The sequence below is a fragment of the Myxine glutinosa genome, chromosome 13 (assembly GCF_964187855.1).
Source record: "Myxine glutinosa chromosome 13, kmMyxGlut1.1, whole genome shotgun sequence".
NCBI classification, from domain to species: Eukaryota; Metazoa; Chordata; class Myxini; order Myxiniformes; family Myxinidae; genus Myxine; species Myxine glutinosa.
In genome coordinates this window covers 102987945-103003686 of record NC_136273.1, presented here as the reverse complement: position 1 = coordinate 103003686, position 15742 = coordinate 102987945, and the positions used below count along the sequence as shown (strand labels likewise).

Below are 15742 nucleotides of genomic sequence, written 5' to 3'. Positions count from 1 at the left end.
ACCTGCCAAGTCACAAACAACCAAGAACATTCACAATCAAAGCCAGCACCACCTGCCAAGTCAAAAACAACCATGAAAATTCACAATCAAAGCCAGCACCACCTGCAAAGTCACAACCAACCATGAAAATTCACAATCAAAGCACCACCTGCCAAGTCACAACCAACCATGAAAATTCACAATCAAAGCCAGCACCACCTGCCAAGTCACAAACAACAATGAAACTTCACAATCAAAGCCAGCACCACCTGCCAAGTCAAAAACAACCATGAAAATTCACAATCAAAGCCAGCACCACCTGCCAAGTCAAAAACAACTATGAAAATTCACAATCAAAGCCAGCACCACCTGCCAAGTAAAAAACAACCATGAAAATTCACAATCAAAGCCAGCACCACTTGCCAAGTCAAAAACAACCATGAACATTCACAATCAAAGCCAGCACCTGCCAAGTCAAAAACAACCATGAACATTGACAATCAAAGCACCACCTGCCAAGTCAAAAACAACCAAGAACATTGACAATCAAAGCACCACCTGCCAAGTCAAAAACAACCATGAAAATTCACAATCAAAGCCAGCACCACCTGCCAAGTCAAAAACAACCATGAAAATTCACAATCAAAGCCAGCACCACCTGCCAAGTCAAAAACAACCATGAACATTCACAATCAAAGCCAGCACCTGCCAAGTCAAAAACAACCAAGAACATTGACAATCAAAGCACCACCTGCCAAGTCAAAAACAACCAAGAACATTGACAATCAAAGCACCACCTGCCAAGTCAAAAACAACCAAGAACATTCACAATCAAAGCACCACCTGCCAAGTCACAACCAACCATGAAAATTCACAATCAAAGCCAGCACCACCTGCCAAGTCAAAAACAACCAAGAACATTCACAATCAAAGCACCACCTGCCAAGTCACAACCAACCATGAAAATTCACAATCAAAGCCAGCACCACCTGCCAAGTCACAAACAACCATGAAAATTCACAATCAAAGCCAGCACCACCTGCCAAGTCACAACCAACCATGAAAATTCACAATCAAAGCCAGCACCACCTGCCAAGTCACAAACTATCATGAAAATTCACAATCAAAGCCAGCACCACCTGCCAAGTCAAAAACAACCAAGAACATTCACAATCAAAGCCAGCACCACCTGCCAAGTCAAAAACAACCAAGAACATTCACAATCAAAGCCAGCACCACCTGCCAAGTCGCAAACAATCATGAAACTTCACAATCAAAGCCAGCACCACCTGCCAAGTCACAAACAACCATGAAACTTCACAATCAAAGCCAGCACCACCTGCCAAGTCACAAACAACCATGAAACTTCACAATCAAAGCCAGCACCACCTGCCAAGTCAAAAACAACCATGAAACTTCACAATCAAAGCCAGCACCACCTGCCAAGTCAAAAACAACCATGAAACTTCACAATCAAAGCCAGCACCACCTGCCAAGTCAAAAACAACCATGAAAATTCACAATCAAAGCCAGCACCACCTGCCAAGTCAAAAACAACCAAGAACATTCACAATCAAAGCCAGCACCACCTGCCAAGTCGCAAACTATCATGAAAATTCACAATCAAAGCCAGCACCACCTGCCAAGTCGCAAACAACCAAGAACATTCACAACCAAAGCCAGCACCACCTGCCAAGTCACAAACAACCATGAAACTTCACAATCAAAGCCAGCACCACCTGCCAAGTCAAAAACAACCATGAAAATTCACAATCAAAGCCAGCACCACCTGCCAAGTCACAAACAATCATGAAAATTCACAATCAAAGCCAGCACCACCTGCCAAGTCAAAAACAACCAAGAACATTGACAATCAAAGCACCACCTGCCAAGTCACAACCAACCATGAAAATTCACAATCAAAGCCAGCACCACCTGCCAAGTCACAACCAACCATGAAAATTCACAATCAAAGCCAGCACCACCTGCCAAGTCACAAACAACCATGAAACTTCACAATCAAAGCCAGCACCACCTGCCAAGTCAAAAACAACCATGAAACTTCACAATCAAAGCCAGCACCACCTGCCAAGTCACAAACAACAATGAAACTTCACAATCAAAGCCAGCACCACCTGCCAAGTCAAAAACAACCATGAAAATTCACAATCAAAGCCAGCACCACCTGCCAAGTCAAAAACAACCAAGAACATTGACAATCAAAGCACCACCTGCCAAGTCAAAAACAACCAAGAACATTGACAATCAAAGCACCACCTGCCAAGTCAAAAACAACCAAGAACATTCACAATCAAAGCACCACCTGCCAAGTCACAACCAACCATGAAAATTCACAATCAAAGCCAGCACCACCTGCCAAGTCAAAAACAACCATGAAACTTCACAATCAAAGCCAGCACCACCTGCCAAGTCAAAAACAACCATGAAAATTCACAATCAAAGCCAGCACCACCTGCCAAGTCACAAACAATCATGAAACTTCACAATCAAAGCCAGCACCACCTGCCAAGTCAAAAACAACCATGAAACTTCACAATCAAAGCCAGCACCACCTGCCAAGTCAAAAACAACCATGAAACTTCACAATCAAAGCCAGCACCACCTGCCAAGTCAAAAACAACCATGAAACTTCACAATCAAAGCCAGCACCACCTGCCAAGTCAAAAACAACCATGAAACTTCACAATCAAAGCCAGCACCACCTGCCAAGTCACAACCAACCATGAAAATTCACAATCAAAGCCAGCACCACCTGCCAAGTCACAAACTATCATGAAAATTCACAATCAAAGCCAGCACCACCTGCCAAGTCAAAAACAACCAAGAACATTCACAATCAAAGCCAGCACCACCTGCCAAGTCAAAAACAACCAAGAACATTCACAATCAAAGCCAGCACCACCTGCCAAGTCACAAACAACCATGAAAATTCACAATCAAAGCCAGCACCACCTGCCAAGTCACAAACAACCAAGAACATTCACAATCAAAGCCAGCACCACCTGCCAAGTCAAAAACAACCAAGAAAATTCACAATCAAAGCCAGCACCACCTGCCAAGTCACAAACAACCAAGAACATTCACAATCAAAGCCAGCACCACCTGCCAAGTCAAAAACAACCAAGAACATTCACAATCAAAGCCAGCACCACCTGCCAAGTCGCAAACAACCATGAAAATTCACAATCAAAGCCAGCACCACCTGCCAAGTCAAAAACAACCAAGAACTTTCACAATCAAAGCCAGCACCACCTGCCAAGTCACAACCAACCATGAAAATTCACAATCAAAGCCAGCACCACCTGCCAAGTCACAAACTATCATGAAAATTCACAATCAAAGCCAGCACCACCTGCCAAGTCAAAAACAACCAAGAACATTCACAATCAAAGCCAGCACCACCTGCCAAGTCACAACCAACCATGAAAATTCACAATCAAAGCCAGCACCACCTGCCAAGTCACAAACAACCAAGAACATTCACAATCAAAGCCAGCACCACCTGCCAAGTCACAACCAACCATGAAAATTCACAATCAAAGCCAGCACCACCTGCCAAGTCAAAAACAACCAAGAACATTCACAATCAAAGCCTGCACCACCTGCCAAGTCAAAAACAACCAAGAACATTCACAACCAAAGCCAGCACCACCTGCCAAGTCAAAAACAACCAAGAACATTCACAATCAAAGCCAGCACCACCTGCCAAGTCAAAAACAACCAAGAACATTCACAACCAAAGCCAGCACCACCTGCCAAGTCAAAAACAACCAAGAACATTCACAACCAAAGCCTGCACCACCTGCCAAGTCAAAAACAACCAAGAACATTCACAACCAAAGCCAGCACCACCTGCCAAGTCAAAAACAACCAAGAACATTCACAACCAAAGCCAGCACCACCTGCCAAGTCAAAAACAACCAAGAACATTCACAATCAAAGCCTGCACCACCTGCCAAGTCAAAAACAACCAAGAACATTCACAACCAAAGCCAGCACCACCTGCGAAGTCAAAAACAACCAAGAACATTCACAACCAAAGCCAGCACCACCTGCCAAGTCAAAAACAACCAAGAACATTCACAATCAAAGCCAGCACCACCTGCCAAGTCAAAAACAACCAAGAACATTCACAACCAAAGCCAGCACCACCTGCCAAGTCAAAAACAACCAAGAACATTCACAATCAAAGCCAGCACCACCTGCCAAGTCACAACCAACCATGAAAATTCACAATCAAAGCCAGCACCACCTGCCAAGTCAAAAACAACCAAGAACATTCACAACCAAAGCCAGCACCACCTGCCAAGTCAAAAACAACCAAGAACATTCACAATCAAAGCCAGCACCACCTGCCAAGTCACAACCAACCATGAAAATTCACAATCAAAGCCAGCACCACCTGCCAAGTCACAACCAACCATGAAAATTCACAATCAAAGCCAGCACCACCTGCCAAGTCACAACCAACCATGAAAATTCACAATCAAAGCCAGCACCACCTGCCAAGTCACAACCAACCATGAAAATTCACAATCAAAGCCAGCACCACCTGCCAAGTCAAAAACAACCAAGAACATTCACAATCAAAGCCAGCACCACCTGCCAAGTCAAAAACAACCATGAAAATTCACAATCAAAGCCTGCACCACCTGCCAAGTCAAAAACAACCATGAAAATTCACAATCAAAGCCTGCACCACCTGCCAAGTCAAAAACAACCAAGAACATTCACAATCAAAGCCTGCACCACCTGCCAAGTCACAAACAACCAAGAACATTCACAATCAAAGCCTGCACCACCTGCCAAGTCAAAAACAACCATGAAAATTCACAATCAAAGCCAGCACCACCTGCCAAGTCAAAAACAACCAAGAACATTCACAATCAAAGCCTGCACCACCTGCCAAGTCACAAACAACCAAGAACATTCACAATCAAAGCCAGCACCACCTGCCAAGTCAAAAACAACCAAGAACATTCACAATCAAAGCCAGCACCACCTGCCAAGTCGCAACCAACCATGAAAATTCACAATCAAAGCCAGCACCACCTGCCAAGTCAAAAACAACCAAGAACATTCACAATCAAAGCCAGCACCACCTGCCAAGTCAAAAACAACCAAGAACATTCACAATCAAAGCCAGCACCACCTGCCAAGTCACAAACAACCAAGAACATTCACAATCAAAGCCAGCACCACCTGCAAAGTCACAACCAACCATGAAAATTCACAATCAAAGCCAGCACCACCTGCCAAGTCAAAAACAACCATGAAAATTCACAATCAAAGCCAGCACCACCTGCCAAGTCAAAAACAACCAAGAACATTCACAATCAAAGCCAGCACCACCTGCCAAGTCACAACCAACCATGAAAATTCACAATCAAAGCCAGCACCACCTGCCAAGTCAAAAACAACCATGAAAATTCACAATCAAAGCCAGCACCACCTGCGAAGTCACAACCAACCATGAAAATTCACAATCAAAGCCAGCACCACCTGCCAAGTCACAAACAGCCAAGAACATTCACAATCAAAGCCAGCACCACCTGCCAAGTCAAAAACAACCAAGAACATTCACAATCAAAGCCAGCACCACCTGCCAAGTCAAAAACAACCATGAAAATTCACAATCAAAGCCTGCACCACCTGCCAAGTCACAAACAACCAAGAACATTCACAATCAAAGCCAGCACCACCTGCCAAGTCAAAAACAACCAAGAACATTCACAATCAAAGCCAGCACCACCTGCCAAGTCAAAAACAACCATGAAAATTCACAATCAAAGCCTGCACCACCTGCCAAGTCACAAACAACCAAGAACATTCACAATCAAAGCCTGCACCACCTGCCAAGTCACAAACAACCAAGAACATTCACAATCAAAGCCAGCACCACCTGCCAAGTCAAAAACAACCAAGAACATTCACAATCAAAGCCAGCACCACCTGTCAAGTCGCAAACAACCATGAAAATTCACAATCAAAGCCAGCACCACCTGCCAAGTCAAAAACAACCAAGAACATTCACAACCAAAGCCAGCACCACCTGTCAAGTCAAAAACAACCATGAAAATTCACAATCAAAGCCAGCACCACCTGCCAAGTCGCAAACAACCAAGAACATTCACAATCAAAGCCAGCACCACCTGCCAAGTCAAAAACAACCAAGAACATTCACAATCAAAGCCTGCACCACCTACCAAGTCAAAAACAACCATGAAAATTCACAATCAAAGCCTGCACCACCTGCCAAGTCACAAACAACCAAGAACATTCACAATCAAAGCCAGCACCACCTGCCAAGTCAAAAACAACCAAGAACATTCACAATCAAAGCCAGCACCACCTGCCAAGTCACAAACAACCAAGAACATTCACAATCAAAGCCAGCACCACCTGCCAAGTCAAAAACAACCAAGAACATTCACAATCAAAGCCTGCACCACCTGCCAAGTCACAAACAACCAAGAACATTCACAATCAAAGCCAGCACCACCTGCCAAGTCAAAAACAACCATGAAAATTCACAATCAAAGCCTGCACCACCTGCCAAGTCACAAACAACCAAGAACATTCACAATCAAAGCCAGCACCACCTGCCAAGTCAAAAACAACCAAGAACATTCACAATCAAAGCCAGCACCACCTGCCAAGTCAAAAACAACCAAGAACATTCACAATCAAAGCCTGCACCACCTGCCAAGTCAAAAACAACCAAGAACATTCACAATCAAAGCCAGCACCACCTGCCAAGTCAAAAACAACCATGAAAATTCACAATCAAAGCCTGCACCACCTGCCAAGTCACAAACAACCAAGAACATTCACAATCAAAGCCAGCACCACCTGCCAAGTCAAAAACAACCAAGAACATTCACAATCAAAGCCAGCACCACCTGCCAAGTCGCAAACAACCATGAAAATTCACAATCAAAGCCAGCACCACCTGCCAAGTCAAAAACAACCAAGAACATTCACAACCAAAGCCAGCACCACCTGCCAAGTCACAAACAACCAAGAACATTCACAATCAAAGCCAGCACCACCTGCCAAGTCAAAAACAACCAAGAACATTCACAATCAAAGCCAGCACCACCTGCCAAGTCGCAAACAACCATGAAAATTCACAATCAAAGCCAGCACCACCTGCCAAGTCAAAAACAACCAAGAACATTCACAACCAAAGCCAGCACCACCTGCCAAGTCACAAACAACCAAGAACATTCACAATCAAAGCCAGCACCACCTGCCAAGTCAAAAACAACCAAGAACATTCACAATCAAAGCCAGCACCACCTGCCAAGTCGCAAACAACCATGAAAATTCACAATCAAAGCCAGCACCACCTGCCAAGTCGCAAACAACCATGAAAATTCACAATCAAAGCCTGCACCACCTGCCAAGTCACAAACAACCAAGAACATTCACAATCAAAGCCTGCACCACCTGCCAAGTCACAAACAACCAAGAACATTCACAATCAAAGCCAGCACCACCTGCCAAGTCAAAAACAACCAAGAACATTCACAATCAAAGCCAGCACCACCTGCCAAGTCGCAAACAACCATGAAAATTCACAATCAAAGCCAGCACCACCTGCCAAGTCAAAAACAACCAAGAACATTCACAACCAAAGCCAGCACCACCTGTCAAGTCAAAAACAACCATGAAAATTCACAATCAAAGCCAGCACCACCTGCAAAGTCACAACCAACCATGAAAATTCACAATCAAAGCACCACCTGCCAAGTCAAAAACAACCATGAAAATTCACAATCAAAGCCAGCACCACCTGCCAAGTCAAAAACAACCATGAAAATTCACAATCAAAGCCAGCACCACCTGCAAAGTCACAACCAACCATGAAAATTCACAATCAAAGCACCACCTGCCAAGTCACAACCAACCATGAAAATTCACAATCAAAGCCAGCACCACCTGCCAAGTCACAAACAACAATGAAACTTCACAATCAAAGCCAGCACCACCTGCCAAGTCAAAAACAACCATGAAAATTCACAATCAAAGCCAGCACCACCTGCCAAGTCAAAAACAACCATGAAAATTCACAATCAAAGCCAGCACCACCTGCAAAGTCACAACCAACCATGAAAATTCACAATCAAAGCACCACCTGCCAAGTCACAACCAACCATGAAAATTCACAATCAAAGCCAGCACCACCTGCCAAGTCACAAACAACAATGAAACTTCACAATCAAAGCCAGCACCACCTGCCAAGTCAAAAACAACCATGAAAATTCACAATCAAAGCCAGCACCACCTGCCAAGTCAAAAACAACCATGAAAATTCACAATCAAAGCCAGCACCACCTGCCAAGTCAAAAACAACCATGAAAATTCACAATCAAAGCCAGCACCACTTGCCAAGTCAAAAACAACCATGAACATTCACAATCAAAGCCAGCACCTGCCAAGTCAAAAACAACCATGAACATTGACAATCAAAGCACCACCTGCCAAGTCAAAAACAACCAAGAACATTGACAATCAAAGCACCACCTGCCAAGTCAAAAACAACCATGAAAATTCACAATCAAAGCCAGCACCACCTGCCAAGTCAAAAACAACCATGAAAATTCACAATCAAAGCCAGCACCACCTGCCAAGTCAAAAACAACCATGAACATTCACAATCAAAGCCAGCACCTGCCAAGTCAAAAACAACCAAGAACATTGACAATCAAAGCACCACCTGCCAAGTCAAAAACAACCAAGAACATTGACAATCAAAGCACCACCTGCCAAGTCAAAAACAACCAAGAACATTCACAATCAAAGCACCACCTGCCAAGTCACAACCAACCATGAAAATTCACAATCAAAGCCAGCACCACCTGCCAAGTCAAAAACAACCATGAAACTTCACAATCAAAGCCAGCACCACCTGCCAAGTCAAAAACAACCATGAAAATTCACAATCAAAGCCAGCACCACCTGCCAAGTCACAAACAATCATGAAACTTCACAATCAAAGCCAGCACCACCTGCCAAGTCACAAACAACCATGAAACTTCACAATCAAAGCCAGCACCACCTGCCAAGTCAAAAACAACCATGAAACTTCACAATCAAAGCCAGCACCACCTGCCAAGTCAAAAACAACCATGAAACTTCACAATCAAAGCCAGCACCACCTGCCAAGTCAAAAACAACCATGAAAATTCACAATCAAAGCCAGCACCACCTGCCAAGTCAAAAACAACCAAGAACATTCACAATCAAAGCCAGCACCACCTGCCAAGTCGCAAACTATCATGAAAATTCACAATCAAAGCCAGCACCACCTGCCAAGTCGCAAACAACCAAGAACATTCACAACCAAAGCCAGCACCACCTGCCAAGTCACAAACAACCATGAAACTTCACAATCAAAGCCAGCACCACCTGCCAAGTCAAAAACAACCATGAAAATTCACAATCAAAGCCAGCACCACCTGCCAAGTCACAAACAATCATGAAAATTCACAATCAAAGCCAGCACCACCTGCCAAGTCAAAAACAACCAAGAACATTGACAATCAAAGCACCACCTGCCAAGTCACAACCAACCATGAAAATTCACAATCAAAGCCAGCACCACCTGCCAAGTCACAACCAACCATGAAAATTCACAATCAAAGCCAGCACCACCTGCCAAGTCACAAACAACCATGAAACTTCACAATCAAAGCCAGCACCACCTGCCAAGTCAAAAACAACCATGAAACTTCACAATCAAAGCCAGCACCACCTGCCAAGTCACAAACAACAATGAAACTTCACAATCAAAGCCAGCACCACCTGCCAAGTCAAAAACAACCATGAAAATTCACAATCAAAGCCAGCACCACCTGCCAAGTCAAAAACAACCAAGAACATTGACAATCAAAGCACCACCTGCCAAGTCAAAAACAACCAAGAACATTGACAATCAAAGCACCACCTGCCAAGTCAAAAACAACCAAGAACATTCACAATCAAAGCACCACCTGCCAAGTCACAACCAACCATGAAAATTCACAATCAAAGCCAGCACCACCTGCCAAGTCAAAAACAACCATGAAACTTCACAATCAAAGCCAGCACCACCTGCCAAGTCAAAAACAACCATGAAAATTCACAATCAAAGCCAGCACCACCTGCCAAGTCACAAACAATCATGAAACTTCACAATCAAAGCCAGCACCACCTGCCAAGTCAAAAACAACCATGAAACTTCACAATCAAAGCCAGCACCACCTGCCAAGTCAAAAACAACCATGAAACTTCACAATCAAAGCCAGCACCACCTGCCAAGTCAAAAACAACCATGAAACTTCACAATCAAAGCCAGCACCACCTGCCAAGTCAAAAACAACCATGAAACTTCACAATCAAAGCCAGCACCACCTGCCAAGTCAAAAACAACCATGAAAATTCACAATCAAAGCCAGCACCACCTGCCAAGTCACAAACAACCATGAAACTTCACAATCAAAGCCAGCACCACCTGCCAAGTCAAAAACAACCATGAAAATTCACAATCAAAGCCAGCACCACCTGCCAAGTCACAAACAATCATGAAAATTCACAATCAAAGCCAGCACCACCTGCCAAGTCACAAACAACCAAGAACATTCACAATCAAAGCCAGCACCACCTGCCAAGTCACAAACAACCATGAACATTGACAATCAAAGCACCACCTGCCAAGTCAAAAACAACCATGAAAATTCACAATCAAAGCCAGCACCACCTGCCAAGTCACAAACAATCATGAAAATTCACAATCAAAGCCTGCACCACCTGCCAAGTCAAAAACAACCAAGAACATTCACAATCAAAGCCAGCACCACCTGCCAAGTCAAAAACAACCAAGAACATTGACAATCAAAGCACCACCTGCCAAGTCACAACCAACCATGAAAATTCACAATCAAAGCCAGCACCACCTGCCAAGTCACAACCAACCATGAAAATTCACAATCAAAGCCAGCACCACCTGCCAAGTCAAAAACAACCAAGAACATTGACAATCAAAGCACCACCTGCCAAGTCACAACCAACCATGAAAATTCACAATCAAAGCCAGCACCACCTGCCAAGTCACAACCAACCATGAAAATTCACAATCAAAGCCAGCACCACCTGCCAAGTCACAAACAACCATGAAACTTCACAATCAAAGCCAGCACCACCTGCCAAGTCAAAAACAACCATGAAAATTCACAATCAAAGCCAGCACCACCTGCCAAGTCACAAACAATCATGAAAATTCACAATCAAAGCCAGCACCACCTGCCAAGTCAAAAACAACCATGTAAATTCACAATCAAAGCCAGCACCACCTGCCAAGTCACAACCAACCATGAAAATTCACAATCAAAGCCAGCACCACCTGCCAAGTCAAAAACAACCAAGAACATTCACAATCAAAGCCAGCACCACCTGCCAAGTCACAACCAACCATGAAAATTCACAATCAAAGCCAGCACCACCTGCCAAGTCAAAAACAACCAAGAACATTCACAATCAAAGCCAGCACCACCTGCCAAGTCACAACCAACCATGAAAATTCACAATCAAAGCCAGCACCACCTGCCAAGTCAAAAACAACCAAGAACATTCACAATCAAAGCCAGCACCACCTGCCAAGTCAAAAACAACCAAGAACATTCACAATCAAAGCCAGCACCACCTGCCAAGTCACAACCAACCATGAAAATTCACAATCAAAGCCAGCACCACCTGTCAAGTCACAACCAACCATGAAAATTCACAATCAAAGCCAGCACCACCTGCCAAGTCACAAACTATCATGAAAATTCACAATCAAAGCACCACCTGCCAAGTCGCAAACAACCATGAAAATTCACAATCAAAGCCAGCACCACCTGCCAAGTCACAACCAACCATGAAAATTCACAATCAAAGCACCACCTGCCAAGTCACAACCAACCAAGAACATTCACAATCAAAGCACCACCTGCCAAGTCGCAAACAACCATGAAAATTCACAATCAAAGCACCACCTGCCAAGTCGCAACCAACCATGAAAATTCACAATCAAAGCCAGCACCCCCTGCCAAGTCACAACCAACCATGAAAATTCACAATCAAAGCACCACCTGCCAAGTCGCAAACAACCATGAAAATTCACAATCAAAGCCAGCACCCCCTGCCAAGTCACAACCAACCATGAAAATTCACAATCAAAGCCAGCACCCCCTGCCAAGTCACAACCAACCATGAAAATTCACAATCAAAGCACCACCTGCCAAGTCGCAAACAACCATGAAAATTCACAATCAAAGCCAGCACCCCCTGCCAAGTCACAACCAACCATGAAAATTCACAATCAAAGCACCACCTGCCAAGTCGCAAACAACCATGAAAATTCACAATCAAAGCACCACCTGCCAAGTCGCAAACAACCATGAAAATTCACAATCAAAGCCAGCACCCCCTGCCAAGTCACAACCAACCATGAAAATTCACAATCAAAGCACCACCTGCCAAGTCACAACCAACCATGAAAATTCACAATCAAAGCACCACCTGCCAAGTCGCAAACAACCATGAAAATTCACAATCAAAGCACCACCTGCCAAGTCACAACCAACCATGAAAATTCACAATCAAAGCCAGCACCCCCTGCCAAGTCACAACCAACCATGAAAATTCACAATCAAAGCACCACCTGCCAAGTCGCAAACAACCATGAAAATTCACAATCAAAGCACCACCTGTCAAGTCGCAAAGAGCCATGAATGGATGCCACACAATCTAGTGTGGAAACCATGCAGCAGGAAGTTTATCCTTACCTGGCATGCCCAGAGAGGGGTGCTGCGATTCACCCAAATGATCGGACCCCTGAAACGATAGAGGAATAATCTCAAACAAAGAATGTTCAATTTACAGGTAATTGGGCTTATTTTGTTAACCTCTTGTTTCTTTCTAATAAATGAACTTACACTATAAGGAACTTTGCAATTCAGTAATTTATATTTAGTACACACGAGTTATCAGGTTTGTAAACAAACTTCAAGATGAAGATGAAAAATTACAAATAAACAGGGAAGTGGAAACAATCAAAGAGACTTGTGAATGTGACCCGAGTAAGATATGGCTGATGCCTCATTCCTGTACCACCTGAAGAACCATTCACACCGACCGCCATTGCACATAATCAGGTTAAACTGGTCAAATTTTTTGGAGATTAGCAAAACGATACATTTTTGGAATATTCAGAGCATGAGGAATCCAAAAATTAATGTTGGCGTTTGCCAATGAATTTTGCCGACAATGACACAAAATGACAATGATGAAGATCTGTAAAAGCAAATTCCTGAACGGTGTAGACCAGGTAGATCCTGTGTATAGGACTTATAGTTCAATCTGAAACTAACAAGGCTGCTTTCTTGCTTTATAAACCCAACTTATAACTTCAAAGGACTTGCAATATCATGTATTATGTAATACAGTTATAGCACAAATATAAAGACAATGGTTTTCAATGACCTTTGTTTGTTGCTTTTCTACAATCCTGAGCACTATTCTGAGACCTTTATTGGATTCCTTGACCCAGAAAACATAGGATTCGTGTAGTGAAATTGTCATCTAAGTTGCACGCAGGTGTTATTGCATCTCCTGTCCACTATACGGCTCCTGTAAGAGCCTGCCCGCTTCGAGCGGAGGGAAGTCCTGTGACATTTAATCCTATGGCATCCACGTGCCTAACTACAATGGTGAGGGTTTTACATTGCGTGTTCCTTGCTTGCATCGATATCACCTGTATGCACCTGTGGTGTTACTAACGCCATGATTGCTAGTCTAGTAGGAAGACTAGGTCCCCCTGCACCCCCCGGAGATATACTTCTAATCAGTGTTTCTAGATTGGAAAAAATGTGTAGAAAATGACTAGCTATGGCCCCAAGCTGAAAAAATGTCCCACATACCATTTTTATGCAAATTACTGCTTGAGGGGTCTTTGAGGGCTTCATCGAGGTGCTCTCGGTTGCAAGACTGGGTCATTCTGAGAAGCACAGCAGGGTCAGAGATCATGATGTTCTCCTCCTCAGTGAATCTCTCCATCAACAGCCTCTCCATTGCCTCACACACTGTTTTGAGGCAAAAGAGGGACTTTGCGTAGGCCTTTCCACTGAGAACACCTTTGAGAGATCCACTTGTTACTAGTTGTGCCTCAAAGAGAATCTCTGCATATCCAGAACCACGCATCTTGTGTCCAGTGAGCATCCCGATGTAGTTCATGGATGTGTGGAAGGGTCCAATCGTTACTACATGACTAGCAAATTCATTTGGCCAGCGCCAGATGATGGGAAGGGCTTTCATGCAGACACCCAGATCAAATGTATTCAGGACCCATCTCTGACCCACCTCAGCAGTTGCTGCCTCGGAACGCTTCAGTAGCTCACGAACAACTGCGTTGTCTGTGATCGGTTGGTGGATAGGCGTGCAGTAGTCGACTGTTGATTTGCTGGGTGGGGGAGAACCAGTTGCAGAGGTGAAACCCCCTAGCCCAGGCACAGGCTGCAGGCCACAGCTTCCGATGTATCTGATGAAGAGCCAGATGTAGTACTCTTGCATCGTAGTGGCATAGACTGTGTCATTCTCTGCTGGCGGTGTGAATGATGAGCCTTCAGGGAACTTCGGGCCAACGCGAGTAAAGTGCAAGGGTGGGAGAGTTTTTGGTGTGTCGACCTTCAGGCTACGCTGTTGTGACCTATTGATGGTAGGTAGCATTCGGTCCTTGCTGCTCTCGAACCCGGGCTTGACCTCCTGCACCATGATTCCTCCAGCACTGTTTACAATGTTGCTGCCGTGCACACTGGTAGTGGTTTTATTCAAGTTGTCCCACTCACAGTGGAATACAAGGTTGCCCTCTCCTGTCACAATTTGTGGTGTACGATAAGTTGAGACTTCATCCAGGACCTTGGCGAGAGCAGTTTCCAACTCCAAGGCGAAATCGTAGCTCTCAGAGTGTCCAAGCCTGTGTAGTATTGTGGTGAGCTGTTTGCTTCGGAACAGGTGCCTTACAGTCACACAGAGGAGAATGTGCTTTGGTAACTTCCATTTTCCATCTGACACTGCACGGCACAGATCTTGTCCAATGGAGAAGACCAGACGCTTCACCTTTTCTGTCTCGATGCCCTCCTTGCCAGTCATTAGCACGCTGAGAAAGCGGACAAGGTCTGGAGGTAGGATGTCTTCAGGATTGAGCTCCATGTCTTCAGCTGTTGGTGGCCATGGTTGGTCTTTACACTCTCTGAAAGCCTGTAGAATACCCTGGCGAAGTTGGAGGGCAACATTTTGGTTCTTGTTTGTGCTTCCGAGTGTGAATGCTCGTGCGAGAGCATTGGAAACTGTTATGTTTGAGCTGTGCACAAGCCAGAAAGAAATGACATCACATTTGTCATGATCAACCTTCGTGAAGTGGATATGCTCCTTGATTGGGTCATTCTGTAGGCGTTTCAGTAGTTTCTCTGACCGATAATTTGAGTTCTCATATCCATTCAGTTTCAGTTCCTCGACATAGAGCAAGCGCAAGGAAGAAAGCTGTAGAACTTTATTCTGCTGGATGACCTGGGTTTGAATGTGTTCCAGTACTGAGTTGAATGCCTTTTCATGGGCGGCTGACATGCAAGCCTGCTCCTTTGGTGCTTCGGCTCTGTGAATCGCACGCTCATAGTTGTAGAATGCTGTGCGGAAAGCTTTAAAACATGACGGATGGTGT

General features: G+C 44.4%; 1 protein-coding gene across 3 annotated transcripts in view; it reads right to left on the bottom strand.

The window, feature by feature from the left end:
* Positions 1–15742, bottom strand: part of LOC137439154 (potassium channel subfamily T member 1-like) — a 270273-nt gene that overhangs the window by 159029 nt on the left and 95502 nt on the right. For all 3 annotated transcript variants that reach the window (XM_078767829.1, XM_078767828.1, XM_068134879.2), the window contains exon 5: positions 12813–12861. In XM_078767829.1, coding sequence (XP_078623955.1) covers positions 12813–12861 — 49 coding nt within the window. The remainder of the gene's footprint in view (positions 1–12812; positions 12862–15742) is intronic.